Source organism: Zosterops lateralis, assembly GCF_965231275.1.
Source record: "Zosterops lateralis genome assembly, chromosome: 17".
Lineage (NCBI taxonomy): Eukaryota > Metazoa > Chordata > Aves > Passeriformes > Zosteropidae > Zosterops > Zosterops lateralis.
The window spans coordinates 6,665,753-6,691,300 of NC_139777.1; the positions used below are offsets into that span (position 1 = coordinate 6,665,753).

Genomic DNA, 25,548 nt, shown 5'->3' on the forward strand with positions numbered 1-25,548 from the left:
TGTTGTCTTTATTCTCATTTGCAGGCAGCAACAAAGGAACAAAAAAATCTGGATAATTACCTTGTTATTTGGCTCTACCCATATAGCCTTCATGAGTTTTGTTATTCTGGGCTTTGTTCCTTCTCCCACACTTGCTCTTTCAGGAAGCGCCACAGTTCAGAGAAGTCCTTTTCCTCACTTCTGGTCTCTGGATTGAGCTTTCAGTTTTGTTCCTCCTGGTTCTGGGTCCCACTGCTGCTTGTAAAGATCCCATGGTGTGACACACCTTGGTCATTGCCCAGATCTGTATCTCAGGTACTTGGAAGCCTCCTGTCTTGGGCAGCCCCTCAGACACAGATCTTTGTGCCACAGTAAAACCTGACTGACCTGTGCATCAAGAGCAGTCCTGAATCCCACCAAATCTTCCCAGTAACAAAGGCCATGCTCCCTTATCCCTTTTTCACATAACCTGCCTTATCTGGTGGCTTCATTTTTTCATGCTGTAACTCTATGTCTCTTTTTACTAAAATATTTCCTGTGGAGGTGTAGGGTTTCTTTGTAGTATCCAAGAAAGCAGGAATTCCTTTTTGCTTTCTCAGCAAGCTCTACTCTATTAACATTATGCTTTCATTCTAAGAAATATTTGCTTACATGTCACCCAGGGAGAATGATCTTTGTGGTTAAGATGCAAGATGGTTGCTGTTAAAAGCTGCAGTGCTTTTAGCCATCCTGTTTTCTCTGCAGTTGTAGTCCCAGCCTTATTCCAGGTTCATTGCTTGATGTTCCCAAAGTCATCTGGTTCTTTTCATCCCTTCCGAGAAGGGATGATAATACTACCCACTGCACATCCTTGCTATTTAAATCTGATGGGTGTTTGCAGAGTATTTGGAGATGCTCTCAGGAAATATTAGTAGGATCATTAATAAATGCATCTTGCTATTACAGCATCCTCTGAGGTGCTGTGTATATAATTCTAGACTTTCCCACTGAACAAGTAGAGGAAGCAGATGCTTATTGCTGTTTGAAATACCTTTCTGCACCAAATGTGACAAGGAAGATGAGCATTTCCTGAAGCTAAGACCATCCTTATGGGAAGGACTGCAGCAGGCTCAATTAACTGGGCTGTTACTTTAATTTCATTTTAGAAGCTTCTTGCTCCACTTCAAGTTAAACTGATTGATAACTTATTTAACCTGAGCAAAATGAAGGTTTGGCTTAAAACTTGACAAGCATTTACAGTGCTTTAAATCAACTTCAAATCAGGCTTTTAGTTGAACTAGTGGACTTGTTTATTTTGGGCTTTGACAAGCCTTTGTGCCCTCTGTGAAACAGTGCAGGTGCAATGGCTCACATTTCCCTGGGCCTGCCTTAGGCAGCCTTCTCCTCCTCTGGACCCAGCTCATCCCCAGACACAGCCTGACCCCTTTCTGGAAGGCACCAATTATATTTTTCTCTCCAGAATCAGTGAGGAGAGGCTGTCCAAACTCAGAGAGAGCAATTCAGGCCAGCTGGATAACCCTCAGTGTCTGCCTGGTGTTCAGCTCTGCAGTTTGCCCTTTCAGCTGTATCAAAGCTGCAGAGTGCCAGCCAGTCCTTTTGTGACTGAGAAATGTTAAAAGCCACTGTTTTAGGGAATGTGTAGCTACTGCCAAGCCATTCCTGTGCTGCACATCATAAGAGCACAGACAAGGCCAACAACAAGGATTTTTTCTCTACCATAAACTACTGGAATCTGTGGGAAGATGGATCCCAGTCCATCTGCACTGAGCTTTCAGTGCTGCCTTTAGCTCCTTGCATGTTTGGGTAGTGCCCTGTGTCCCTTGATGGTTGCAAGTCTCAACCAGCAATTTCAAGGAGCTCTGGGCTCAGCCTGACAGTAGTGCTGCCTTTCTAAAGAGCTGCTTCCCCTTCCTCAGCTGTGAACATAATTCTCAAAGTTCAGTGATCATTAGCTGAAATAATTGTCACCGCTTTTTAGTCACTCGGGACTGAAAATTACCAAAGGGTTTCACCTTAGTTGCTTAGCCTCTAATTATTCTTGGATTTTTGTTTTCTTCAGGATGTCGATCAGCAAACAGGATGTCCCCTGGGCATTTAGAGGAAATTGCTTCTGTGTTTCCTTGAGGAGCTGGCTGTGCTTGCTCTGCTAGTTTCAACACTTTTCTCAAATCAGAAAACTTAGTGGTGTAGGAGCTCATGGTCTTCCTGAAAGTTTCCTTGATGACTCCAATATGACACTGGACTGATCACAACCAGACATGCAGTGATGTTTCAGGTTGACTCTGCTTTGTGTCCAGGCCTCGAGGAGGTGTGAGGTTTGCTCTGATTTTTGCCAGAGCTGGCTTGGTTGATCTGCTAGTGCAGAGACTGGAGAAAATGGCTCTGGCTCTTGCTGAACTGGAGCAGCTGTGGGTAGCTCTCCAATGCCTCTGAGAGACACAGGGCAGCTGGCTGGGGGACAAAGACCTCTGCCAGGGAAAGGACAGATCCCAAAAGTCTAGGCAGAGTTCAAGGATGAGCTTTGTAGAGTTTGAATTAGTAATAAAAACAAATTGTAGGGCTGGCTTGAACAAGGTAGGAGCTGGAATAAAACTGCTCATGGTAATGTGCGTGGGAATTGTCTCTGCTTTGCTAAATTCCCACTCTGCCAGCCAGCCATCAGTTCCTTCCACGTTGAAGTGATGGTTCCCTTCTTGCCTTTAATGCCATCAGTTCCCCCAGCTGCTGAGAGGCTGGAGCCTCCCTCCTGGGTTTTATGGGATTGTCAGCCATGAAAGGGACGTGACTGTGGGCTGGCCTGGGGGACAGCTGGAAACACACAGTGTCAGCCGTGATCCTGGGCATTTGGGAGACTCTCTCCTGGGATTTGAGCTGTGCCACTGTAGCTTAACCTCACCCCAGTGCTGGGCAAGAAGACTCTTTTGGGGTCCATTTCTGCTCCATGGGAACTGCCTGCTGCAATGGCCCAAGGCCAGGCTGTGACTGTCCTCCTGGGGGTGGGGACCAGCAGGGCTAGGGCTGTGCTCAGCACTGTGATCTTTGACAGCAGTTTCTGCAAAATTCATTATTCCCTAGGCAGCCTTTGCATTTATTTATTTACTTTGTTTCTTTTCTTTTTTCACTTTGGTTTATTAGTTGCACGTGTGGCTTTATCTGGATAAAAATGCATGCAATTTATGCATGCCTACAGTAGCATATGTTTTATATATTGGCTTTATAGGGATGGTACTGATTCCTGAATTAATTTGAACAGCAAATTGTTGTTGTATCTGCACACAGTATGTCTTTTCTTTTTTTAACATGTATTATATGACACACATCTGGTGGTGTTTTAACTGTGTTATTGTGGTGCCTCAGAGTCCTAGCAATGAATTTGAAACTCTACTGTACTAAGCACAGCTTTTTCACATGGGACACTTGGATGGGTTGAGTGAATTGTTGAGCAAGAACATGGGTGTTTTTGTCTCTGCCTTGAATCATGGACAAGAACCCAAAGGGCTTTGCAGGCTGCCTTCACTGTGGGGCAGCATCAGGGGGCAGCTTTTGTGTTCAGCTCTAAGTGAGGAGAGACCTGCAGTGCCTCGCACCTGGAGAGTTGACGGCATTTTTTGCTTTTTTGATGAGGCTTCAACTTCTCTCTGTGATCCCCATAAGAAGGACTTGCAGCAATTCAGGACAACTTCTCAAGTTTGTCCCCTGGGTTAGGCTGTACCCACCATGGACTGTCTGTTCAGTAGAGCTGTGCCTTGCTGCTGCACCTGGGGAGGCTGAAGATCTTCCAAAATCATTCCTGTCAATGCTGTATCCAAGAGAAAGTAGCCTCTCTTCCCTTGCTGAGGGGTTGGATTAGTTCCCTTCAGGTGTAGCATTATGCAGGGAGGCCATAAGGACTCACTAGTCCAGTGTCACCTCCCAGCTTTTCCCAACAGGCTGTTTGGCAGCACAGCCTCTCTTCTGCAGGAGCTGCAGGCAGCTGCTCTCATTCCTCATATCCATACTGCAGCCCTGCTTTGGGATGTGGTTTTTCTCCTGAGGTGTGTTTTTCACAGAATTCGAGCTGCTGCCTAAAGCTGCCTTCCCCTCCTCTTCCTTATTTATTCTAAAAAGGTATCATTGGCATCTATGAATTTTATCTGCAGTGGTTTTGATAACGTTTTTTCTCAGATATTGATGGGACTATTGAATAGCTGCAAACCTTGTTTAAATCCTTTTACCTTCTGTAGCAAACATTAATGTTTATTTATTGACACTGCTTTCTGAGAACTCAGCTGATATGGGCTCCACTTAAAATATGCTTTATTGATATTTATACAGCACTAACTTTTATCAAAATGTCTTGCAGCATGAGTGCATCTAGAATCCTAATGTATCACATTTATCCAGTTTCCCTTTCATCCAGACTTACTGAAGAAATGAAACCAAGCTTATTCAAGAAGACTAATTTTCCAGAAAACCTTGTTGAAATAATTTAATTGAGTCAATTTACTCCAGTTCTGCTTTTCTTCTGCTGCTCAAGCCTGGTATCACAGCACTGTGCCTATAGCAGCCCAGCCAGGCCTGGTTGTTCTTTTGAAATATGTCTCCAATACTTGACTTTTGTCTGTTTTCTCAGTGGATATTCCAAGATCAGCTGAAACATCTGTGTGACGTGATCTCCCATTCCATAGCTCCTGCAACTGGTCTGGACTTTGTTCTTGGCAAATGGTGTTTAATATCCTCCTTTAGCTATCAGAAGGCTGGGGAATGTCTGTTTTCTTCCCAAGGTTGAGGCTGAACTGCATGGAAATGCTTTGCCTGTCTGACATACCTAGTAATAAGTTTACCTTGCTTTTTGGATCTTCTTTTACTTTTGAAGGTTATCATCACCTTTCATATTGAAATCAAATCCCTCAGTTTTGTGGAGTAGCATTACCAGAAGAGAACTACTGTAATATACAGAGGTATTTTTCTTGATGGAATTTCCTACTATATTTTGAAACACCTCCTGCAGCTCTGGACAATTTAATATGTATATTAAATCTACTTTTGCTTTGAACATCACAGCTGTTGATATTAGCCTTTAATAGATGGTATCTGTATGCATAGATGGCAGCAATGTTAAAGCTGTCAATTCTGATTGCCTCCTACATGGTGTTTAAAAGCATCGTGTAAGCTCAGCCTAATTTACTCCGTTGGCTCCAGCTGAACACAGCTCTCTCCTTGCTAAGTGGATGCTTAGTCAATCATCCCTCTGTCCTGCTTGGAGCTACTTCCCTTACAGTGATCCTTTTGCTATGGTCCACTGCACCAGATTGGTAACACTTGATGCATCTGCTGTAAGAGTTCTGAGCTCATCTTCAGTCCATGCATTTCTTTCCCATTACCAAAAAAAAACCTGTGCCAAATCAATTTTCTATTTGATGCATATTGGATGGCATTTTATAACCGAGAGTCACAGGTCCAAATCATCTTTATGTGAAACTTGAAGCTACAAATCTTATTTTCAAGAGGCACGGAGGCTTTCAGCCTCAAGAGGCTCAGAGGCTTTCAGTTCTCTCATGGGCTGTTTATTGGATGCTACTCCTTGAGATCTGTCACCTCATTGTGATCTTCACCACATGGCTCCAGGGGAACTTGCTCTGCTGCCTAGAGCTCCTCCTCCTCCTGCATTGATTTGGTGATTACAGGGCTGTTTCTCTTGCATATTCTCACTCCTCTCTCTGGCTGCAGTCGCTGCTGTGCAGCATCTCTTTCCCCTTCTTAACTGTACAATTCCAGAGGTGCTGCCACCACTGCTGATGGGCCTGGCTTTGGCCAGCAGTGGGTCCCTCTTGGAGCCAGCTGACGTTGCCTCCACTGGACATGGGGGAAGCTTCTGGCAGCTTCTCACAGGAGACACCCTGCCACCGAGGCTTTGCCACACAGACCCAATATATGCCCCTCTGTTGCCTTGCCTGCCTCTCCAGCCAGCCCCAGGGGCTCCTAGTTGCCATCTGCATGTGCGTGCCCTGTTGTGGAAGGCAGGTTTTAGTTAAATGGGCTGGGGATGCTGTTTCCCCCTCGGCAGTCCCAGCCCCGCTCCGGCACACGCGCTGCCTGCCCGTAACCCAAGCAGGTCTGCGCTGACACAGTTTATCACTGACGTATGTCAAACCCAGATTTTCCCAGCTGGCTGCTGCCATCTGCCAAGTGCGGCTGGGGGCATGCAGAGTGCAGTTTGCTATGCAGGCCCTGATGGCAGCTGTAAAATCGAGCAGTTTTGCCTGCTTAAGCACCAGCTTATTTTTCCAAAATAAGCATTAGCTCTCGCACGGCAGCGAGGCTCCTGATCCTGAGAGCGCGGGCTGCGCTGGGGAAGCGGTGCCGGCTCTGCCCGCAGCCCAGGCCACCTGCCAGCCCAGAAGCTGTGAAAAATCAGTGCAGCAGTTCCAGAGCTGCAGAAAAGCCAACCCTGCTACTCCATATGGCCTCTGTGTGCTGGGCACTGGGGGAGAAAGGCTTCTCCAGGCCCCCTGGGCACTGGGCTGCTCTTTAGATGGCACCTCTGCAAGAGCCATGAGGTCAGACAGAGTTCCTCCCTAGTTAGAAGTGGCCCCAGATCTGCACAGGTGTCTCCCAGAGAGCTGAAGCTGAGCTCATGGCAGGACATTGCCTTGGCTGATCACAGCACCAGACAGGAGTTCTTCCAAAAACTGCAAAGGGAGCTGCTCATACCTAAGCAGCTTGGGTTTCATTTGCTCTTAGAAAGGAAGGTGACACTCATATCTGGTTGCAAGCATTAAGATGGAAAGTTAGGTTGTTAGTGAGTGGTTAATGTTGCTCAAGTAGCTGAGAAGCTATCAGTGGCTTATGGATATTTTGGTTTTTCACTGACAATACATCTTATTACAGGAAGTTGTTGTCTTGCTTTTGCAGCTGACTCAGTCTAAGCACAGAAATCCTTTACTAGTGTCAATTCAAGTTCTCTGCATCCCGGGGAGAGGTAAAAATGAACCCCTGTGTTACAGACTGCTTGACTGCAACACAGGTTATTGATGTAAACTAGCCAAAAGAAACTGGTAAACCAGGATTAGAGGAACCAGTAGTGTGCATAGCAGGTAGATGTGCAAACACTAACCTTTGAAGCATCATGGAACTGAGTGACTGCTAAAAAAAAGGACAATTTTCCTTCAGTATCATAACACTGCTGCTGTTTGCTTCTTCGTCACAGTAAGTAAAAATGGACATGTCATATTTAAAATGAGTTATGGCCAAGATAGCCCATCACAGTATCCACAGCAGCACCACCCAATTAGAAAAACTACTCTAATCCAACCTGATGCTACTGTCATTTTTAAAAATGAGCCCTACTTCAATCATAAACTACTCAGACCATAACATTGCTTTCTACGCCATATGTCCTTATTTAGACGGGAGAAAAAATGATTGCACCCTTAATTCAAAGGAAACGTTTCCCTCTGAGCCAGAACTCAATAAAATGTATCAAAAAAAAATTGTGGAAAAGGGCAAGCAAAGAAAATCAAATTGTAGCGTGTGAAACGATTTAAGGAGGGACCTGGGGAATACATAATCTCCAAACTGCCAACTTAGAGCAAGTATAAAATATACAAACAAGCCTGATATTTTTCCCAGTTGATCTCATTATGAGGTATGCTTGGGATAGATAAATTTTGTTAGAATGCATTAAGGCTGGATTTTCAAGGAAACAAATCAGAAGTAATGTGTTTAGCTGATTCCACCTTGTTTTGATGCGAGGGTCTTTTCAGGTTTAAAGAAGTACATTTTTAAAGCCAAATGGTTTGTTTTGTTTCAGACATTAAAACCAGAGGCAAGTGGGTGATTTCCCTCCCCCCCCTTCTCTGGAAAACAGATGTTTATAATTTCGGCGTGGTCTTTAATCATTGGGGTAGAGCACTGTGCACTATGTTTCACTGCCACTTATTGTTGCCTGCCTAAAATACACTGAGCTAGCCTTGAGTGCAATCCCTTAACAGACTGTTTCATCCACAAACAGTACTTTTTCCAAGTCTCCAATATATTTTAATTAAATTGTCCATTTGTATTTATTAAGGCAGTTTACTGTCTCCTGCTGCAGAAAGCTGCTACTGCTGATAGTCTACCAGAGAAACATGAGCTTATCTGGGACTTGATAATAAAATGCAAGCATATGTTAGCAAAAAGTCTCCCGAAATATTGTTTAAGCATCCTTTTCATCCTTTATTGGGAATGGGACAAGCCATACAATTATTTTTGATACATTTTTGGAACAGTTGGCGTTATCATTTCTTGTAGCCATAGGAAATCGTGGTCTTTGTTATAATGAAATGTTACCTGCAGGAAATTTTTCCTCAGCCCTGTAGAAAGAGTTGAAAAAGGGTCCTTTGGCAGAGCTGATGATAAAGTCATTACCTGCTGATGAGATGTAAAGTGGTGTTCAGCAGCATTAGTTTAGATAGATGAGCATGATAAGGTTGATTCATCCCTGTCTCTGGTGATCTGAAAGCTTGGACCTAAACTCTGGGACTTGGATGCCTCTCAGCTCTACCCACTTATCTCCAAGTGGCTCCTGCCAAAATAGATTTACCATGAAGTCAGTAACATGGAAATCCAAAGGTTGTGTTTGGTCTGTCCTCTCTCTCAAGACAAATTAAAGTGGATCTTCCAGAGCTTTAAAAAGGAACTAAACTTTCTTCTCGAAGTTAATGTGTTCCTGAAAGGAGGTAACTTGGCTCAGTTCTGTGTGGAGCTCTTTGCCCTTCTGATCTGGAAGGGCAGCTTTGTTTTCATGGACCATTCCTGGCTCTGGAGTGCAGCACAAAGTATGTGAGTGCCATTCCTGCTGGTGCCTGTCCACTGGCAGAGGTGACAGGATTAGTGGATTAATAGACCCATCTGAGCCACCAGAACAGGCATCTCTGAGATTAATATCTTAATTGCGTCTCTCCCTGAGGCTTCTGCTTTCTGTCTTTCTTTAAGAACTGTGCAGAGAGAGGTTGCTGGGAATTTCTTTTCCCACCCTATATGTATGCAAGACCCGTTTTGTACAACACAGACACAAACCCAAGCAACAGCAAGGGGTTTAAAATGAGACTGCTGTGACTTTAAGAGCGAGGGGGAAAAAAAAAAAAAAACTGTTAAGGAAGGAAAATAAAAATCCCACAGCCTGTTGTAGCAGCTGTAGCTTCAGATCGTGTGGAAAATGAAGGCAGATGATTCAATTTGGCCTGTGCCCCGAGTACATTTCCAAATGCTTCTGTGTGTGCGCAAGATAATGAACAAATATATTGAGATGGCACAAGATCAGTCCGAGTTTGCCGCTGCACAGGCCGTGGAGCTCCCAGTAGGAGAGCACTAGCTGTGCTGGGTTAATGGGGGTGAGGGTCGGCAAGCCCAGCACCTTTCAGAACAACTTAAGAAAAGAATTTGTCTCCTTTTGCCCCAGGCTCCCCGTGGCACTCAAATGGAGCTTGTGATAAATCGAAGTGTATTTATTAATAATGAGCAGGGGCAGCGTGCCCACGATGTGAAAATAGGTGTGCCAAATAAAAACGTGCTTTCCTCTGACATAGGAAAGGCTTAAGTAAATGGAGAGCAGGCTGATCTATTATGATTAAAAAGTGGGGGCAGAGAGCCAACATAGTGGTAATGAAAAAGCCCTTTTAGGGAAACAAGGCCCATTCTGCCCATTCATATATTCCCCCACCCCACAGGAAGAAGTAGGGAGGGGGAAGTTGGATGGGAGAGAGATGGAAAGGCAGCAGCATTCCAGGATAGCGGAGCTGGAGTTATTACCAGGATGAGTTATGATATTTAATCATGCTACATGATGTCCAACAGCGCAAGGTTCATAATTCTTGGCTCTGAACGTGGCTTGGGATTGTCCATGAGCACCTGCAGAATGCAAATTGATCATGGGCTTACAAACCCTCTGTACCTGCCCCTGGTCCTTCCCTGCCTGCAGCCCTGGCCCGCTCCTGCCAGGCTGGAAACACTCTCTTCCATGTTCTCAAACACAAATCTGTCCTTCCTGGTGAAAGCTGGGCTGCAGCTACTGCAGAGAGCAGGGTTGCCTGCCACCAGCTTTGCTCTGCAGTGTGTGGTGGGTCTGGGGTGTTATTTATCTTGCAAGAGACTGTGTTCTGGTTTTTAAGCAGCTTTGGGCTAAATTTAATGCTTTTGGAGAATTCCCTAACTTCAACAGTGAAACAGGCTCTGCTGGAGTAAAACTTCAGCACCTATTCAGTGTTTCAGTTCATATGCATGAATGTTAATGTTTTGCTGTCTTAGGGTTGGGAAGAGATAAATTAACAAATAGCTTCAGTTGTCCCCATGTGCCATTTTATTTTCTTCCAGCTTTGCTCTCCTGCAGTGGCACAGTCTAAGACAAGATTCCCTCCCACCTCCAGCGCTCTGGAGACAAGGTTGGGGAGCACCTTTCCAAGCCCCTCTCTGCAGAGCTTTGGGCATTGGGGTTATTTTGAAACATTTTGCTTCTCAGATGGCTCCCAAAACTCTTTGAGCAGGCCTAAGGACAACTCGATCAAACACACTCAGGTTTGGCCCATGCATTTCCTCCTGCTGTTCCCCAGTCTCTGTTTTGGCTCTGTTATGCTGGCTGGAACCTTCCACTTACAGTTTGGAAAACAGTGTGGATTATTCCTGCCTCACACAGGGCAAACCCATCCACAGGATTGTTTTTGCTCAAGGACCTGGGTGCGCTCAGTGGGTCATGCAGAGGGATGGGAACACACAATGTATGTCTCAAAAGCATTTGATTTTGGGCAAGAGCAGCCTGTAAAGCTGAATTGCATGTGTAATTCTGATTGCTGAAGGACATTGCCACTGTGTGTAAATACCCTGGACAATCAATATGGGCTGCTCAAGTTTTAGGTGGGATATTTGGCTCATCTACCTGAGATGTTTAATCCCCATGGCTGGTGTTGCACTAATTCCTCTGGAAGTCCCTGGCAGTGTGTTGTATGTGGATTTGGGGAGTTGGTTGGTTGGGTCTTTGCTGAGCTGGAGATGACATCCCCAGGCTGGAGTGGGGCCAGGAGCCCACCTCACCTTTACAGACCCTGAAACAGTAATGACTTTCTCCAAGTGAGAGGAATACCAGTTTTCGTAGTAAAACTCAATCAGGGAACGTGGTCAGGAGGAATTTCTAGAACTCAAGCAAAAACACCAAGAGAAAATCACTATAAATCAAGCACACCTGAGCCAGTGGCAACTTTGAGAAAGAAGCTTTTGACCAGTTTGCTAATACCCAGGTCTGCTGAGAGTGCCCCTGAAACCAATGCATCCATTTAGCAGAACAACTTGTCCTCCTCCTTGGGTCCTGCATGTGGCTCATTAGGGTAATTACTGATGAATTAAGGCAGCTTGGCTGAGCGCTGGGGCTGCGGGTGTGCGGGCTCCCCTGCTGGCAGGCAGCAGGTGTAAATGAACAAGATCTGTCAAAAAGGCTGATGACCCTCTTAATTCACAGCAGCAAACTGGGGACAGAGGTAGTGCAGCAAGTTTAATAATTGATATTTACTTGGAAAGGTTAATGGCACCAGTGATGCTTCTAATTTGCTTGCCCGTGCAAGACCTTGTCAGGTCAAATTGTCTCAATTTGTTACTGTGTGTGTAGGTGTAGTTTTCCTTTAATGAAATTTGGAGAAAAGAAACAGGTGGTGTTTGGAGCTGACTGTAACTCAAGAAAAGCAGCAAAAGGATCCAGTCTGGTAACAGGTTGGGTGAGTCTGTGCTAACTTTAAACAGCTGGCAGTTTAGTCCTTTTGAATTAATTTTAGCAACCGTTTGCAGTTGGGAAGGTGAAAGTATTTGGAATGGCATAATTTATTTTTCCTTTAATTTGCAGCTGCCTAGGAGTTGTTTAGGTCAGAAGTGTAATAATTTTGACAGGCTTTGATGTGTTACTAGGTGGGAGGGAAAAGGTTATGGATCAGAAATCAGAAAGCTGCAGAATTCAATGTGCATTTCTGTACTGTATTAGGGAAATTGTAATTCTGCCCTGTAATGGTGAAGTGGTTCCTATTTCAGGGCAAAACAAAGCACCTGCTGTGTCTGGAAGGATTGAAATTGGCAGGTCAGATACCTTACATCCAAGAGTTTCAGAAGAGCTGGCTGATGACTCAAAACCAGTGGAGTTAGGTTTTGAGTAACTGTAGAAAGACCCAGATGACAGAAAAAAGCTGGTGTGCCAGTGTTATGAAAGGCTGTAATTAATGGGGTATTACCATTTGTCTTATTGGCTTGGCATCAATCCTAGGCAAGATGATGGCATAGCTGAAGTAGTAATTGCTTAATAAAGACCTCAAAAAGAATAAAATAAGTGAATGACAATCATTTAATGTATTTAGGAAAAAAAATCTTACCAAATTCACTTAATTATATGTGGACTTTAAAATTTGATGGCTTATGGCCAATATTGATGTAGGATAGTTAGATTTCCCTTTTCAATGTTGCTGACCTATTTATTAAGGAAACAGACATGAACTTCAAATGAATTATTTCTTGCCTTGATACATGGTGTGAATAGTTGCAAATGCAAGCTCACTGTTGTTGGAAATGCTTCCAGCACATCCCAACAGGGACTATCTCTCATTGCTGTGCTGTGATTTTTGAACATTGTGACATAGGAGCAAAGATGAAATATTGGTCTGATAAAAGTTTTCACGTGAGCAACATATTTGAAAGGTGGTGGAGAAGGAGTGAGACAGGGCACTGCACTGTGATGAGGTGGCCACGAAAAAATTTTGATTTCTATCACTTAAAAGTGTTTAAGGTGGCAGAAAGGTATGCAAAGCAAGGACATTAATCAGAAATCTACTGAGCGTGATACTTTTCCTTCTACTTCTTTTCCTTTTACTTCTGCTACCCAAGGCCATACAGGGCTGTACACTGTGGATGAGAACTGGAGCTCATTCTCCATACAGTACCCTGAGCATTTCATTGAAGTATTAACAGGCTGTGGGGCACTGAGCTGGCAGCACTGTCAAACATCCATGGAGTGCAGTGATCAGTGCTCCCAGTGCTCAGATTGCTGTGCCCCAATGGTGACAGCATGTCCAGTGTTCCCATGTGCCCAGTGCCACAGGGCAGGGCTGCAGGGGTTACATCAGCACCACGAGCAAACCCTGCTGGATGTCAGCACCACCAAGGAACAGGACAGCAAGAAACAAAGGGGATTTTATTGCCATTAAAAATACCAATTTGTACAAGCCGACATTTTAAATAGTGTAATTTAAATGGAACCAAACTGATATGAATAGAACCTATTAATAAATTAAACACTTCTTTCCACCCAATATTTCACGAGGGAATTAGCAGAATAATTTGTTAGTAAATGAGCCCAGGAATGAAGCTGTGAATGACATCTATCCTACCCTTCTCCTCCCCCTGTTACACTCTTTGCAGATGTAAGAGGAAGGTTGCTGTGATTTCAAACATTGACTCTCTCACTTCTATCCAAACACAAGCACAACTTCAGGTGGAGGGAGTGGGATGATTTAGCAGTTAAAGCACCAACATTGGCTGTATGAGTTAATCCTCCTCTACTTCAAATTCTGTGTGGTATCTCAAGCAAGTTTTTTCAGGCCAGTGTCCCTCAAAGGCCTCTGAGTGTCCCTCATGACCTCTCAGTGCAGTCCCTGGGGTGTCCCCAGGGCACATCTCTGGGCTGGGCAGTGATGCCCTGGCTGGGGGGTCAGGCAGCACAGCAGTGTCCCAGCTGAGTGTGCTGGGAGCAGAGGGAAGGGGCTTTGTCTGCCCACCTCCCCCCTGTGTCAGGCCTCAGCACTTGACCACAACCTCACCTGAGATTCCAAAGGGTGCCCAGAAGCACCTTTCCTCTCACATTAGTGGAAAGGAGTGTGGACACACGTGGTCAGGCACAACTGCAGAGAAGCCCCATGAATTCCATCCCTCCCACGGCACCATGGCCGTAAGGAGCGAAACATTGACTAAACTGCTTTTGGCAACCTCGGGAACAGGTGGCAGAGCAGTGCTTGAAAATCTCCTTTTTCCCCCTCCTTCTTCTCCCTCTAGATGAAGGTCCCTACAAGCAGAAGTGGCAGAAATAGCGAGGAAGACAGCATCAGGGAGGCCACAAGCTCTCAGCGGAGCAGCTCAAGGGACCGTCTCAGTGATGTAAGTACCGTTCAGGAGAAAGCATCGCTTCATTGCAGCAATTCCCGCTGCTGACATGGCTTTTCATAAATCTTGCTGAACAAATGTTGGCATCCAGAGGTCACTGTGTAATAACTTTTTTTTATGTCATGATTGAGTGTTACGGCATAAGTGGTTGAGCTGCCTTGCAAACACTATAATCATGGTGCAAATAATATGATAAGCGAAAGATCAGAGATGGGAAAACAAAATGGAATTGTTATTCCTTGGGGAAAAATGGCTTGATGTTTTGTTTTGGTGTTTTTTTTTTTTTTTTCAAAGAAGTTGTGTTAAAAACCTTTTTTATGGCATCTTTGGGTTTAACTGCTGCATGTAATCACGTAGTTTGGGTGCAAAGTTAGTTCATCTAATTTTATGCTTCCTGCCGCCAAGATATGAGAGGGTTTTGGGGGAAAGCTGTCTTTCTCTCAGGAAATTCGATGGTACATTGAGTGAAATGTTATGATAAAACAAAAGCAAACGGTGCCTTAGTGTGTAAACACACAAATGGGCTTTTGAGTCACCAAGAAATCAATGGCAGTGCTGGGATAATTTTATACGAAGGCTTTTTGTGTTAGCAATTAGCATTTCGCCTTCATTAAAACATGATTTTTTACTAATTAGGACCTTTCCCGTTAGGAGAGATTTAAATGAAGAACAATAATCAAACGCTGGCACGAGCATGTCTGAAATATTAAATTTGCCATTTCAATGGCAAGCCACAGAAATCCCAGAGTGAGTGGTTTTCATGTTGAGTTCTATTAATGTAAAATATGCTTCATAACTAAAACCTGTCACAGAAAACGGCTCACACCAGCTAAATTCAATTGGACAGTTAATTTAGCTTTAAAATTGAAAACACTACCTCCGCTTCAGGATGCAAAAGGAAGAGGGGGGGAAAGCCTTTGATAAGTGTAATGTATTTGCTATTAAGGCTTTCAGAGCCCGTTCTACAGGAGAAAAAGGGGAAAAAATGGCTCCCACAAATGTGTTTAAAAGCTGAAAGTATTTATTAAAAATGTCAGCAGAAAAGTGCTTTTGGCAGATTAAAGCGGGATTCAGCTTGACAGCTCTGACAGGGAAATGTGACGGGGGAAAATTCTCTCTACATGTTTGGAGTGTGAATGGGGCGCTGTAAACAGCCGACGCAGTGGGAGGAAGAGAAAAATAACGTGTCCTGTGATCTGCTTCCAGGATTGCGAGCCCACGCGCCACCACGGGGCCGGGGGGGCCCAGGGACAAATCCCCCGTGCCGTGGGACATCTCTGGCTGTGTTATTAGTCAATAATGATGGTAATTTTGTACACACGTACTTAGATGCGATTCCCTGCTTCCCCTCCCCTTGGCCGCTCCTGGCGGGTGTGTGAGCAGGAGTGCTTGGGAGCTGCAGGAAGGGAATTACATATTCCAGCTTAGCCATTAGCTTAGGTCAAAGCATTAAGTGGTCTTGGAGACTTTTCTTGTTAAGCCAATGCACTTCCAGTATTTCTCCTCCTTTCCCTTTGCCCCCAAAGTTACAGGCTGTGCCTGTAGGAATCGACTCTGAGCGCCTAATTCCTGCAAAAATCTTCAAAGCCTGTTCAGCAGGCAGCGAAATTCAGTGGGAAATAGGCACTCTGTTCTTTTTTTAGTCAGCGGAGACGTTTGGGCAGTGCCTGGAGGCCAGGGCACACTTCAGAGCTTTGCTGAAGCTGCTCTCGTGACCTGGCGACCCATGGCAAATGAGAATTTTTCAAATTAGTAATTAAGCAGTTTGAAAAGTAAGGTTCATGAATCACGAAATGCTCTTCGTTCATTATTTGATGAGTGCAATTTAGCTTTAATTACATATAACGCTGCCTCGCGCACTGGTACATGTTCTGTAGCTTATTTAGCGACTGCCTGAAAGTCTTAGGAAGTCCCACAGGTGCAATCAGATGGTTTTCCCCATTTCTGGGCAAAGGGATGAGGAGGCAGACTGGTTTTCTTACTGTAGAGAGGGAGCAGGGAAAGGGAGAGGAGACAACAACGTGCTACTGACTGTTGATTCCTGCAGGATTTTCTGTCCAGCCACGCCTGGCCCCTGTTGGCTCTGGAGCTATGTGTCCCAGCAGGCTGTTTAAATAGCTGCTGTGACACTGGAGTGGCACAACTCCTTACATGTCCCCAGGGTCAGGGCCACAGGGCAGTCATGATGTCCAGGGAAGGCAGGGATTGTGTTTCCTCAAGGCTGGTGGTTACAAACTGAGGCTGCAGATGGATGCTCTGCAGCAGGAGGCACCTGGGCTGGTTCTCACTCTCCTGCTGTTCCTCGATGCATTTGGCCTTCAGGACTGCTTTTTGTGCTGCCTTTCCCTCCCATGTCTTTCCCCATTAAGTGGGGTGAACAATGGAGTAAATGAGGCAGGAGGTGACAGGTCTGGCTGCTGTAGGGTAGCACACAGCAGGTGTGGTGGGAAATGTGCCTGTCAAAGTGTTGGCTGTAGTGGTGCCATCTCAGGAGCATTAAATCCTCCCTCCAGCTTCATTGGTCCCCATTTCAGAGGTGCTGTTCTGAACAGCTTAGCCCCTCTGTGCCATTTGTTTCTTGAGGTGACTTGTTCAATGGGATGCCAGCAAGTTGTTCTTTATTTACATTAATGCATGTCATTAGTCTCTAATGGACCATGAAGTCAAGAGGTGGCCTGGTCTGTCGTGAAATAATTGCACTCTAAAGAAAACTGAGGCAAATGATTGATTATGTTGTGCACACACACACGCAAACAGCCACTGGTTCGTCCACCACAAAACCCAGAGTGTTTTGCTCCTTCCTTGCCACAAGTGAAAATTCTGTGGGGAGAGAATGAGACAATTTCATAGTGAGACAGTAATTGTCTGGCTTGTATAGTAAGTCTTTCCAGACATTACACCGAGTGCCATTTATTATGGGTCATTGGGGGGAAAAAATGCTTATTATGATCTAGTGAAATCATCTCTGGCTGCAGAGGTTTGATTTGTTGAGGCTGGGCTCTTCTTTGGGATGATGAAACTTCAGAGCAGAAAATCAGTGAAGTTCTAGCCCAGGTTTTGTGGTGCAGAGAGGAGGTGGGAATCTGCCACTTGTTTTTGTTCCCAGTGTTGATGTAAAAATCCCTTAAAAACTACTACAGAGCTGACATCCTTTTTACACGTGTACTCTTAGGTCTTCTGCAACCAAAACAGAGTCAACAGCCTTTTTCCAAAATGGGATTTTCCTCTGCTGCCTTTCAGCATGAGGTAATTGGAAGTTGCCAGAGAATTAAGAGCCAGATAAGCCATATTGCTATTTTGTTGTGTTGACCCAAGTAAAAGTGGAAAGCTTGGGCATTTGTTTTGGTTTTCCCCATGTTCCATAATTGTCCTAATCTTTTCTGATGTCCTGAACAGTCCAAAAATCCACACAGAGCCTTGTATAATGGCTTGAAAAAAGGGTTTTTATCTTTTTCTTGACCCATCAGCTTAAGAACTGCCTGCTTTTTAATGGGTTTTCTCCCTCACTAAATTGAATGGATCGTCCCTCATTATCATTTAAATAGAAGCCTCACTCCCTGTGAACATGGAAAATTTGAATGTGGTAGTAGAGCTGTGATAATTTGAAATATTCGGAAGGTGGGGGCAAGGAGGGGGAACAGGCGGCAGAGTGCAGAATTGCTGAATGTAATTGTCATGGATTCTCAATTTTGTTGCCACAAGATGGGAAAATAGACTAATAATTGTCTTCCAACCCTAGTAGAATAGTTGCCCTAGTTAGCTGAAGCTAACACTCTAATTGTCATGGGGGCACAGAGATGAATGAGGATGTATGCAGGGCACAGCCAGGGCTAAATTGAGTGATATACTAAGGCAAAGAGCAAATTGGCAATTATTGGCCCAGCTGAAAAGGTTGGCAGGTGTGCTGCATTCTCAGGAGCCCTTAGGGGGAAATTGGAAATATAAAATATCGACCATAAATACTCGCTGATTAGGAAATATGTTGCAAGAGGTGCTGGCCACTTAAGAGTCAAAACTCTCCTTTTCAAGGGATTGGCTTCAGCTGTGCATAAAACCAGCAAGCACTGCTGCTAAGTTGTTGAGAGCCTTTTCCTCTCATCCCCCAGGCTATCTTTTCTAATTTTTCATCATCCTATCCTCATATGTTTGTTTGTTTTTCTTTAAACATAATAAACGAAAAGCAGTCTTCTAGGGAATGCAGAGATTTTCCTCTCTCTAAATGTTCTTTGATAAGTGTTTAGCATATTGTATAGGCTAGATATAAAATTCTCTCTCTGGTAGATGAATACAAAATAACTTCTGTGATTTCTAATTCAGGCAGTTCACTGTGATCTGCTTTTCTTTGTGTGCCATCACAGGCACTGTCTCCCCCTTCCCTCCTGCTTCCCATTCCCCTCCAGGGGCACAGGGATTAGAGCAGCAGCAGGTACAAAGCTGGAGGTCCCTCATGTGTGCCTCAGGCTGAAGTACCTTGCTAGAAGCACAATCAGATGAAGCTCTGAAGTGAGAATTGGACCACAGTCACACCACATCTCCATATTTATCCACACTGTAAACTTTGGTGTGTATGGGATGCCTGCTCTTGGCTCCAGCAGGGTGGCAGTGGGACCTCAGTGCCACAGTCAAGGATGTTATAGAGCACACTGAAGGAGGTTTTGGAAGGCCTTGGGTAGTAATGTGTGGTCTGCAAACTCTTTGTGGCATGTGCTGTCCATTTTTCCTCACGTGTGACACACTGGGATCTGATCCGCAGTTTGAGGAGTGGAGTAAGACCATCCTAGTCAAAAAGAGTAGCAACAGGATAGTTTTAAGACTCCTTCCACAAACCATGACTCTTGGGAAACTGGTTTGAATATACATGGAAGGATCACGAAACCCGGCAAATCCCATTCGTCTGGAGGTAAAAATTCCCATCCCTTCAGCCTGCTGTCTGCCTTTATCTGCGTCCCACAAAACACCAAATGCTTGCATGGAAACGGCTTCAGCAGAAATTAACTTCTAATAACTGGCACGAAGTTTCAGTGAGGGAAAATTAGGAAGAAAGAAAGTCTGGAGAAGTTTTGTGAAGCTGGCACAGGTGATGGTTTGAATGGGAGCAGCGCTCTTGTAGGTTCTGTGCATTTCTGTGAGGTCTTTTCCTGTTGTTCCTGGCTAACTGCACTCAGTTTGTTAATTCCTGGTCAGTGGCCATCTTTCCTTCTGCTATCTGCAGCCATCAGCTGTAGGAATAAAAGTGTCTTGGGTGGAAGCTGTTCTATAGCTTATCAAGCCCTTTACAGATGTTCAGACCTTATGTAGTTTGATATCTTACCAGACTGGTTTTGCAATGTTTCTAAGCATAACACTATCTGTTTATCCAAGAGAATAAAGTAAGTGAATTCAAGAAGGAACACATTCAAGCATTGCATGACATCCAGATCATTCATCATGTGTTGTGGTTATCTTGTCAGGTCCGGGTTTCTAATCTCAGCCAACATCAGATGCACTGGGTGACCTTTGCCATGTCAGTTGAACTCATTGTATCACAGACAGGAGTGTGGCTATGGAAATTAATTGCATTAAGAGTCTCTGTGTTAAGGTCTGGGATATCTCCTGCCCTTGGCTCTTTTTGCCCTCCTCTCCACTTACCTTCTTATTCTGAGGTTATTGGAGTTTTATAAGGGACTTGCTTGGGAAGGAAATATGAGACTTCACTACTATTCAAAGCTGAAGCCATATTCTGTTGTTGAATGCTTTATGAATGACCAAGGGGAGGGCAAACACATGCAATTTCTCTGACTGTGGAATTGGGAGAGTGTTAAATGGGTACAGCTGAGGTGAGTGTCATCCTGAGCAAATGCTATAAAACAGAATTCAGAACCAGATCTCTCTGTACATACTATTGTTTGCCTCTGCTGAGTGTTAACCAAGCAAATCCGACTTGCAGGACTGGGCCTTGTGATAAGTTTGGGCCTGTAATTTGGCAAGGCAAGATTTGGCACTAAGTAGGAGCTGGGAATTCTGCCTCAGTTCCCTCCTCTGCTGGAGGCTCCTCAGGTGTCACTGGGCACATTTTAGTCTTTCTCTGGCTCAGATTCCACACTAACCCAAGGATGGCAATAACAGCGGTGGCTGGAGGCTGGTTTTGGGGACTGTCCTGTGCCACGTGGGAATAGCTCTTGGCTGAAAACAGCCATTTCAGCAGCTGACTTGGAGGTACTTGATACACTCTTGGTTTCAGCCAGCGAAAGTGGCACATGTCAGAAAAGCAGGAACGAACTCTTGACATTTCTGGAATATGGTAATTTGTGTCCTTTAGCCAAAGAGGATGGAAGTCAGCACTACAAACGAGCCAGTTTTGTGGTTGTGCTGCCATCACCTGCTTTTAACTGATCCCCTTATAGTTAGGTTTTATATCAAGGACACAAAAGATCCAAGTTGAAACCTGCCTGACCCATTGAGAGTAGGAAATTGGCTTGAGGTGCCCTATTACCTTGATTATTACTGGATTTTAAAGCCTTCTCTGCTGTCTTTCGAGTTCAATAAGTAACCCAATAGCTTTAAGAAACTGAACAGAGGGTGTCTTAATTTCTTTTGCATCATGAGAGCAGTAGAAGGCCATGCTTTTTATTTATATAAGGGAAATAACTTTTCCTGTCAATTTAATAGACAATCTTGGAAACCCTGCTGCAGGTTATTGGTGAGATTTTCTCATGATTTTCTTTCCTAAATTGCAGTTGCCATTTTTATCACAAAGAAAGAAAGAAATCTTTTAAATACAGTTGCAGATAGCAAGTGTGACTCAAGCTCTCAAGGACATCATTGGGGGGGTAGTAGAGTCTTTCAGCAGTAAGATTTTGCCTTTGCTGCCAGAAAGGTGTATTTTTTTATATCCAGTGTAATTAACACGAGAGCTATCCCAGGGTGGAAATAATTCACTCTGTGACATAACTGAAATGTCTTGTCTGTGCTGTCTGGTTTTGTTTTTAACCTTGGGCTTAAAAGGAACCAAAAATCTTTAGTTGTAAAAGAGCACATCATCTGCAAAATATTATAAGCCATTTATCTTTATGCACAAATGCCACCTAGCAGTGCAGCTCCACTTCTGCATCGTTAAATGCACAGACCATACTCATTTTGCCCCAAACTAATAACAGTCTCCCCTAGGAACAGTGGGGGTTCCAGACAGCCCTGGAAGAAGAAAAAGCTGGTGCTCAGGCCAGGCAGTGAGGGCTGCTGCCCTCCCTGAGGCTCTGCTCAGGGTTGCTGTCCAAGCTGGAGCCAGAGGTCTGGGATTCTGTCTGGCTCAGGGGATCACAATCCTGGCTTGGAGTTGTGTGTTTGTCAGCCCCTTCCTGCCTGCCCCAATTTCTCCAGGCAGTGTCTGAGTGCCAGAGCTGAGCCTTTGTGGGTGCCTGTGTTGGAGCAGTAAGGGCTGGGTTTCAGTCTCAGGTGAGCCAGAGGTCCCAGGCAGGTGCTGTGCTGGTGGGAGCAGCACCAACAGGAATGTGGCTGGCTGGGTACCACGAGCACCATCGGACCCTGGTGCTTGACAAGGAGAAAATTGACCAAAAACAGCAAACAGACTCTTTGGAGAGTGAGAGTTTTCTGACAGCCCTCCATGTGAGTGCTCCTGTCCTTGTAGGTAAGAGCCTCAGTAAGTTGTTCCAGCTGAAGGCTTGCCCCAGTAATTACTCCTGCCAGACAAGCACTCATTCACTGTGAAAGGAGGTTTCTTCAGCTTTGGGTAGATGCCAAGTTAAACTTCCACTAAGATTTCTTATATTTGCAGCCACAATTGATTACTTTTCTCATTATTTGATCTTGATACAGAGACATACGGACTGAGCCATGTTTGTATTAACCCCCAAAGATTTTTTTTTTTTCTTTAGGAACATCCATCACAGTTTCATGCAAACTGTTCTGCTCTGGCACTTGTAGCTGATATTAGCTGGGTTTTTTTTCAGAATTGCTACATGTGACAATTGGTATGGATCTGCCTAAAGAGCCACAGTGTTCTCAGCTAACCAAGAAAGCAATAGTGGTTTGTTAGATGTGCAGAAAAATGCATGCAAACAGCCCAGCAGAGTGTGGGGCATGGTTGTGCATAAACCTCATCGTTGGAAAAGATTTTACAAGTTGGCTCCAAAGTATTCATCAGTTACTAATTTTATATATGCAGTAAAAATTCTGAGGGAAGGGGGAAAACCCCACCCTTTTTCTCTGCTGATTTTCAGGAAATTTGATGTTAAAACATTTAAGAGAGAAAAGGCTCTTGGTTATGAAAAATACCAGAGTGAATTGCCATTCAGTTTTAATTATTTCTGATGCAACACTTTATCCAACAACTGGTTTTATTGTTTTCTACTCAGTGGTTTTAAATCAGTGGTCTGCAGATTCCTGGGGTTCTTGGACAGCTTGGGATGCCTGAAAGTTGTCTTAAGAAAAGCAGGTCTGTTGTTAGTGTGCTTGAGTTCATTGTCTAAGAGTCTGTTCCATCCCAGGAAAACATTTTGCATGTGCACAAAGCTCAAAGATTGAACATAACTGCGAGAGTGAAAATGCTCTGAGGCTCTTTCCCTAGAGAGAAGCTTCTAATGAAACCTCTTGTTTCTGTTTTTTGTTATTATTTCCAATTTGTTAGAGCTTGTCATTCTTGGTTAAGTCTCAGTTGATGGGGGGCTGGAATGAGAACTTCTACCCTTTTTCCTTTCCTCCTTCTGCCTTTCCAAGCAGGTAATTTGCCTCCTCATCGTTTCTGTGTTTACTTTAGGTGAACTGCCTGATCAAGCTCTCCAAAGTGTCGGAACACATAATTGTGTTCAGCTGCTTGACATACTTATGTAGATAGCAGGATACTTTTATTAACCTTTTTCTCTACAAGGCTGAGTACTTTGGGGTATAGAGTACTTAGAGAGAGAGAGAAGTTTGTCATAGTTTCTCAAAAATAGAGGTAAATGCTGCTGCCCTTCATTTCACTGGTCTGTAGCTTTATTTCTGGGCAGTTTATAATAAGGAGGTTTATAAATTAATCCCTACTTTTTTTTTTTGTAATGTCTGAAAGTGGTGACCAAATCTGCAATATGCAGAAGGTGGGAATTGAAATGCTGTTATCAGTGTTGTTGCTGCCTCAGGCTCCCCTGTCCTTTTCCAGCAGCACAGAGGTGCAGGTGTAGCATGCCAGGGGTGGGGACTGGCACCCAGTCACACCTTGGCTGCAGACCTGTGTGTGAGAGCCTTTCCTTCTGTCTGGCACCCTAATTCTTGTGCCAGCTGGTGAGAGAGTTAACAGGGAGGCCTCCTCTCACACCCACATAATTGTAGGACTTTGCTCTTGTCTCTTCTTTGCTTTGGGTGCTTTCCTCCATGGGCACTTGGCTGGAGATTTGCCTGTCTGGTGTCAGAGGCAGGTGCAAGCCGGTGGCACAGAGCTTATGTGGGCAGAGCAACAAGACAATTGCATCTTCCACTGAGAGCAGGAGTCTGGAAAAGGTTTCTCTGTGTATCTATATCCTCTGATCAAAGGGTTTTCAAACTGCTAGTACAAAGGGACTGTTATCTTGCTGGTGAAAAATTACAAGCATTTGCAATCGGTTTGCATCAATCTCTTTGGGGTATTGTGCTGTGCTGATTTAGTAATGTGATAACTTCTGGCACTGCTGCAAAAAGACAAAACAATTCTCAAGATCAGCCTGCAACAATTTGGTATTTTTGGTACCCAGTAGAACATCAGTCTTAGAAACAGGACTGCTAAGACTCCCTGGATCTTGTTTAATAAAATCATGTAGCGAGGGCATCATGATTATAAATCACACTTGGAAATTGGCCTGCAGAGTACTTGCTGGGTTATGTGGTGTCGTGTGTTCCTGGCTCCTTTTTAATTTCCGAAAAGAAGGCATATAGCAGCAGCTGGAGCTAGAGGTGGAATTCATTTAGCTGCTTTGAGAAAGCCACTGCCAGAAAAACCCAGCAGCTCGACAGTCTTTGGTTGTAGAGAGGGGAAAGGGATCCAAGTGACTGGAGCTGGTGTAATGAGAAGGAAAAGAACCAAATGATTTGGCAGCATGTGAAAGAGGTAAGGATGTGGTAGAGAAAGGAGCAGGAGGAGCTGAAATGAAGAGCAGGAGTAAACAATGTAATTTAACTTATTCAAAAGGGACAGAATGCTTATTAAAGCTCTGAGAGATGATAAATTAGTGCTTTGCTGCTATTGTTATTTCAGATAGAGTTGTCATATGGTAATGCTGCAGCAATGAAGGCTGGAGGCTCACAGACTCATAGAGGGGAATAGAAAGTGGGATATTTGGTTACATGATTGAGAGTTAGAGGGGATGAGGCACAATGTGCAAGCCTGATTCTGGAGAGCATCCTTACATGTGCGTGCTGTTCCCAGGAAGGTGCCGTCACGTCCTGAAGAGGGATGGTTCAAAGTGTGTGTCCTGCTGCTGTGAAGACTGTCCCACGCTGAGAGCTTTTACCTTGGTCGGGAGGACCTGTCGAAGCCCTGCTCTGGCTTCTGAAACCCTGTCTGAAATAGCCCCAGAGCCCTCACCTGGAGGTGCTCTCTGGCTGTTACTCCTGTGGCAGCACACAGAGTGTCAGGAGATCATTTGAGGTTGTGGAGTTTTCCCCTAAGGAATACTGGGCTGGGGGAGGGGAATCACAAAATGATTCTTATCTTACATTACACAGAATCTCTTGCATTACTTACTGTGGCATATTGTTTCCTCCCACAGAGTTCTGCTCAATCGCTTTCAGGAAGAGGCTACTCCGTAAGTCATTTTACAGCTAATTCTTTCACTTCTGTTGATGTTGATTGCAGAGGTTTACACTACCTATTGCACAGCCACTGACATGGAAGAAATGCAGAACAGAAACAGGGTGAGAGCACAGGGCTGTTTGTGCACCTGGCAGGGGGGACAGCCCTGATGTGTGAGAGTGCATTAAGAGCCTGGGGGCATCTTAATTTTATACTGTACTTATAGGGAGGGTTTTTTTGGTCAGTTTATGGTGTATTTCAGCTAGATAGTCACCTCTGGAGAATTACAAAACCTGAGTGGGGAGAGTTGTCAACACCAGCAGGAGATGCTTCCCTCCTCTCCTCCCTCCCCCATACAGGTTTTCATTTGTGTGTTAAATACAAAATTACTCCCATTTTACAAAGAATTGTGACCCTCTCCATTGTGAACAGCAAGAAAGTCAATATTCTCTTATTTACAAGCTCTGAGTTACAAAACAAGCTCGCTTGTTTTCAGGGGAGGGTATTGCTGATGTTCCCTTCACAGGAGTGCCACAATGTTTGAGGATGGTGTTACAGGGTCAGGACACGTCTGCCTGTGTGTGCAATGTACCAGACATGTTTAATTGTCCATTTCTGTTCATATGTTCCTTATTTGTATGTGCAATAATGACATTTCTTCATATAGAGGTGGATTAATTTGTTTTGGG

General features: G+C 44.5%; 1 protein-coding gene across 17 annotated transcripts in view; it reads left to right on the forward strand.

The window, feature by feature from the left end:
- The window catches only part of FBRSL1 (fibrosin like 1), a 505,935-nt gene that overhangs the window by 208,341 nt on the left and 272,046 nt on the right, over positions 1 to 25,548 (forward strand). For 13 of the 17 annotated variants that reach the window (XM_083874230.1, XM_083874222.1, XM_083874217.1 and 10 more), the window contains 2 exons: positions 14,014 to 14,115; positions 24,837 to 24,872. In XM_083874230.1, coding sequence (XP_083730356.1) covers positions 14,014 to 14,115; positions 24,837 to 24,872 — 138 coding nt within the window. The remainder of the gene's footprint in view (positions 1 to 14,013; positions 14,116 to 24,836; positions 24,873 to 25,548) is intronic. The other 4 variants (XM_083874228.1, XM_083874233.1, XM_083874219.1 and 1 more) reach the window with 2 other exon arrangements.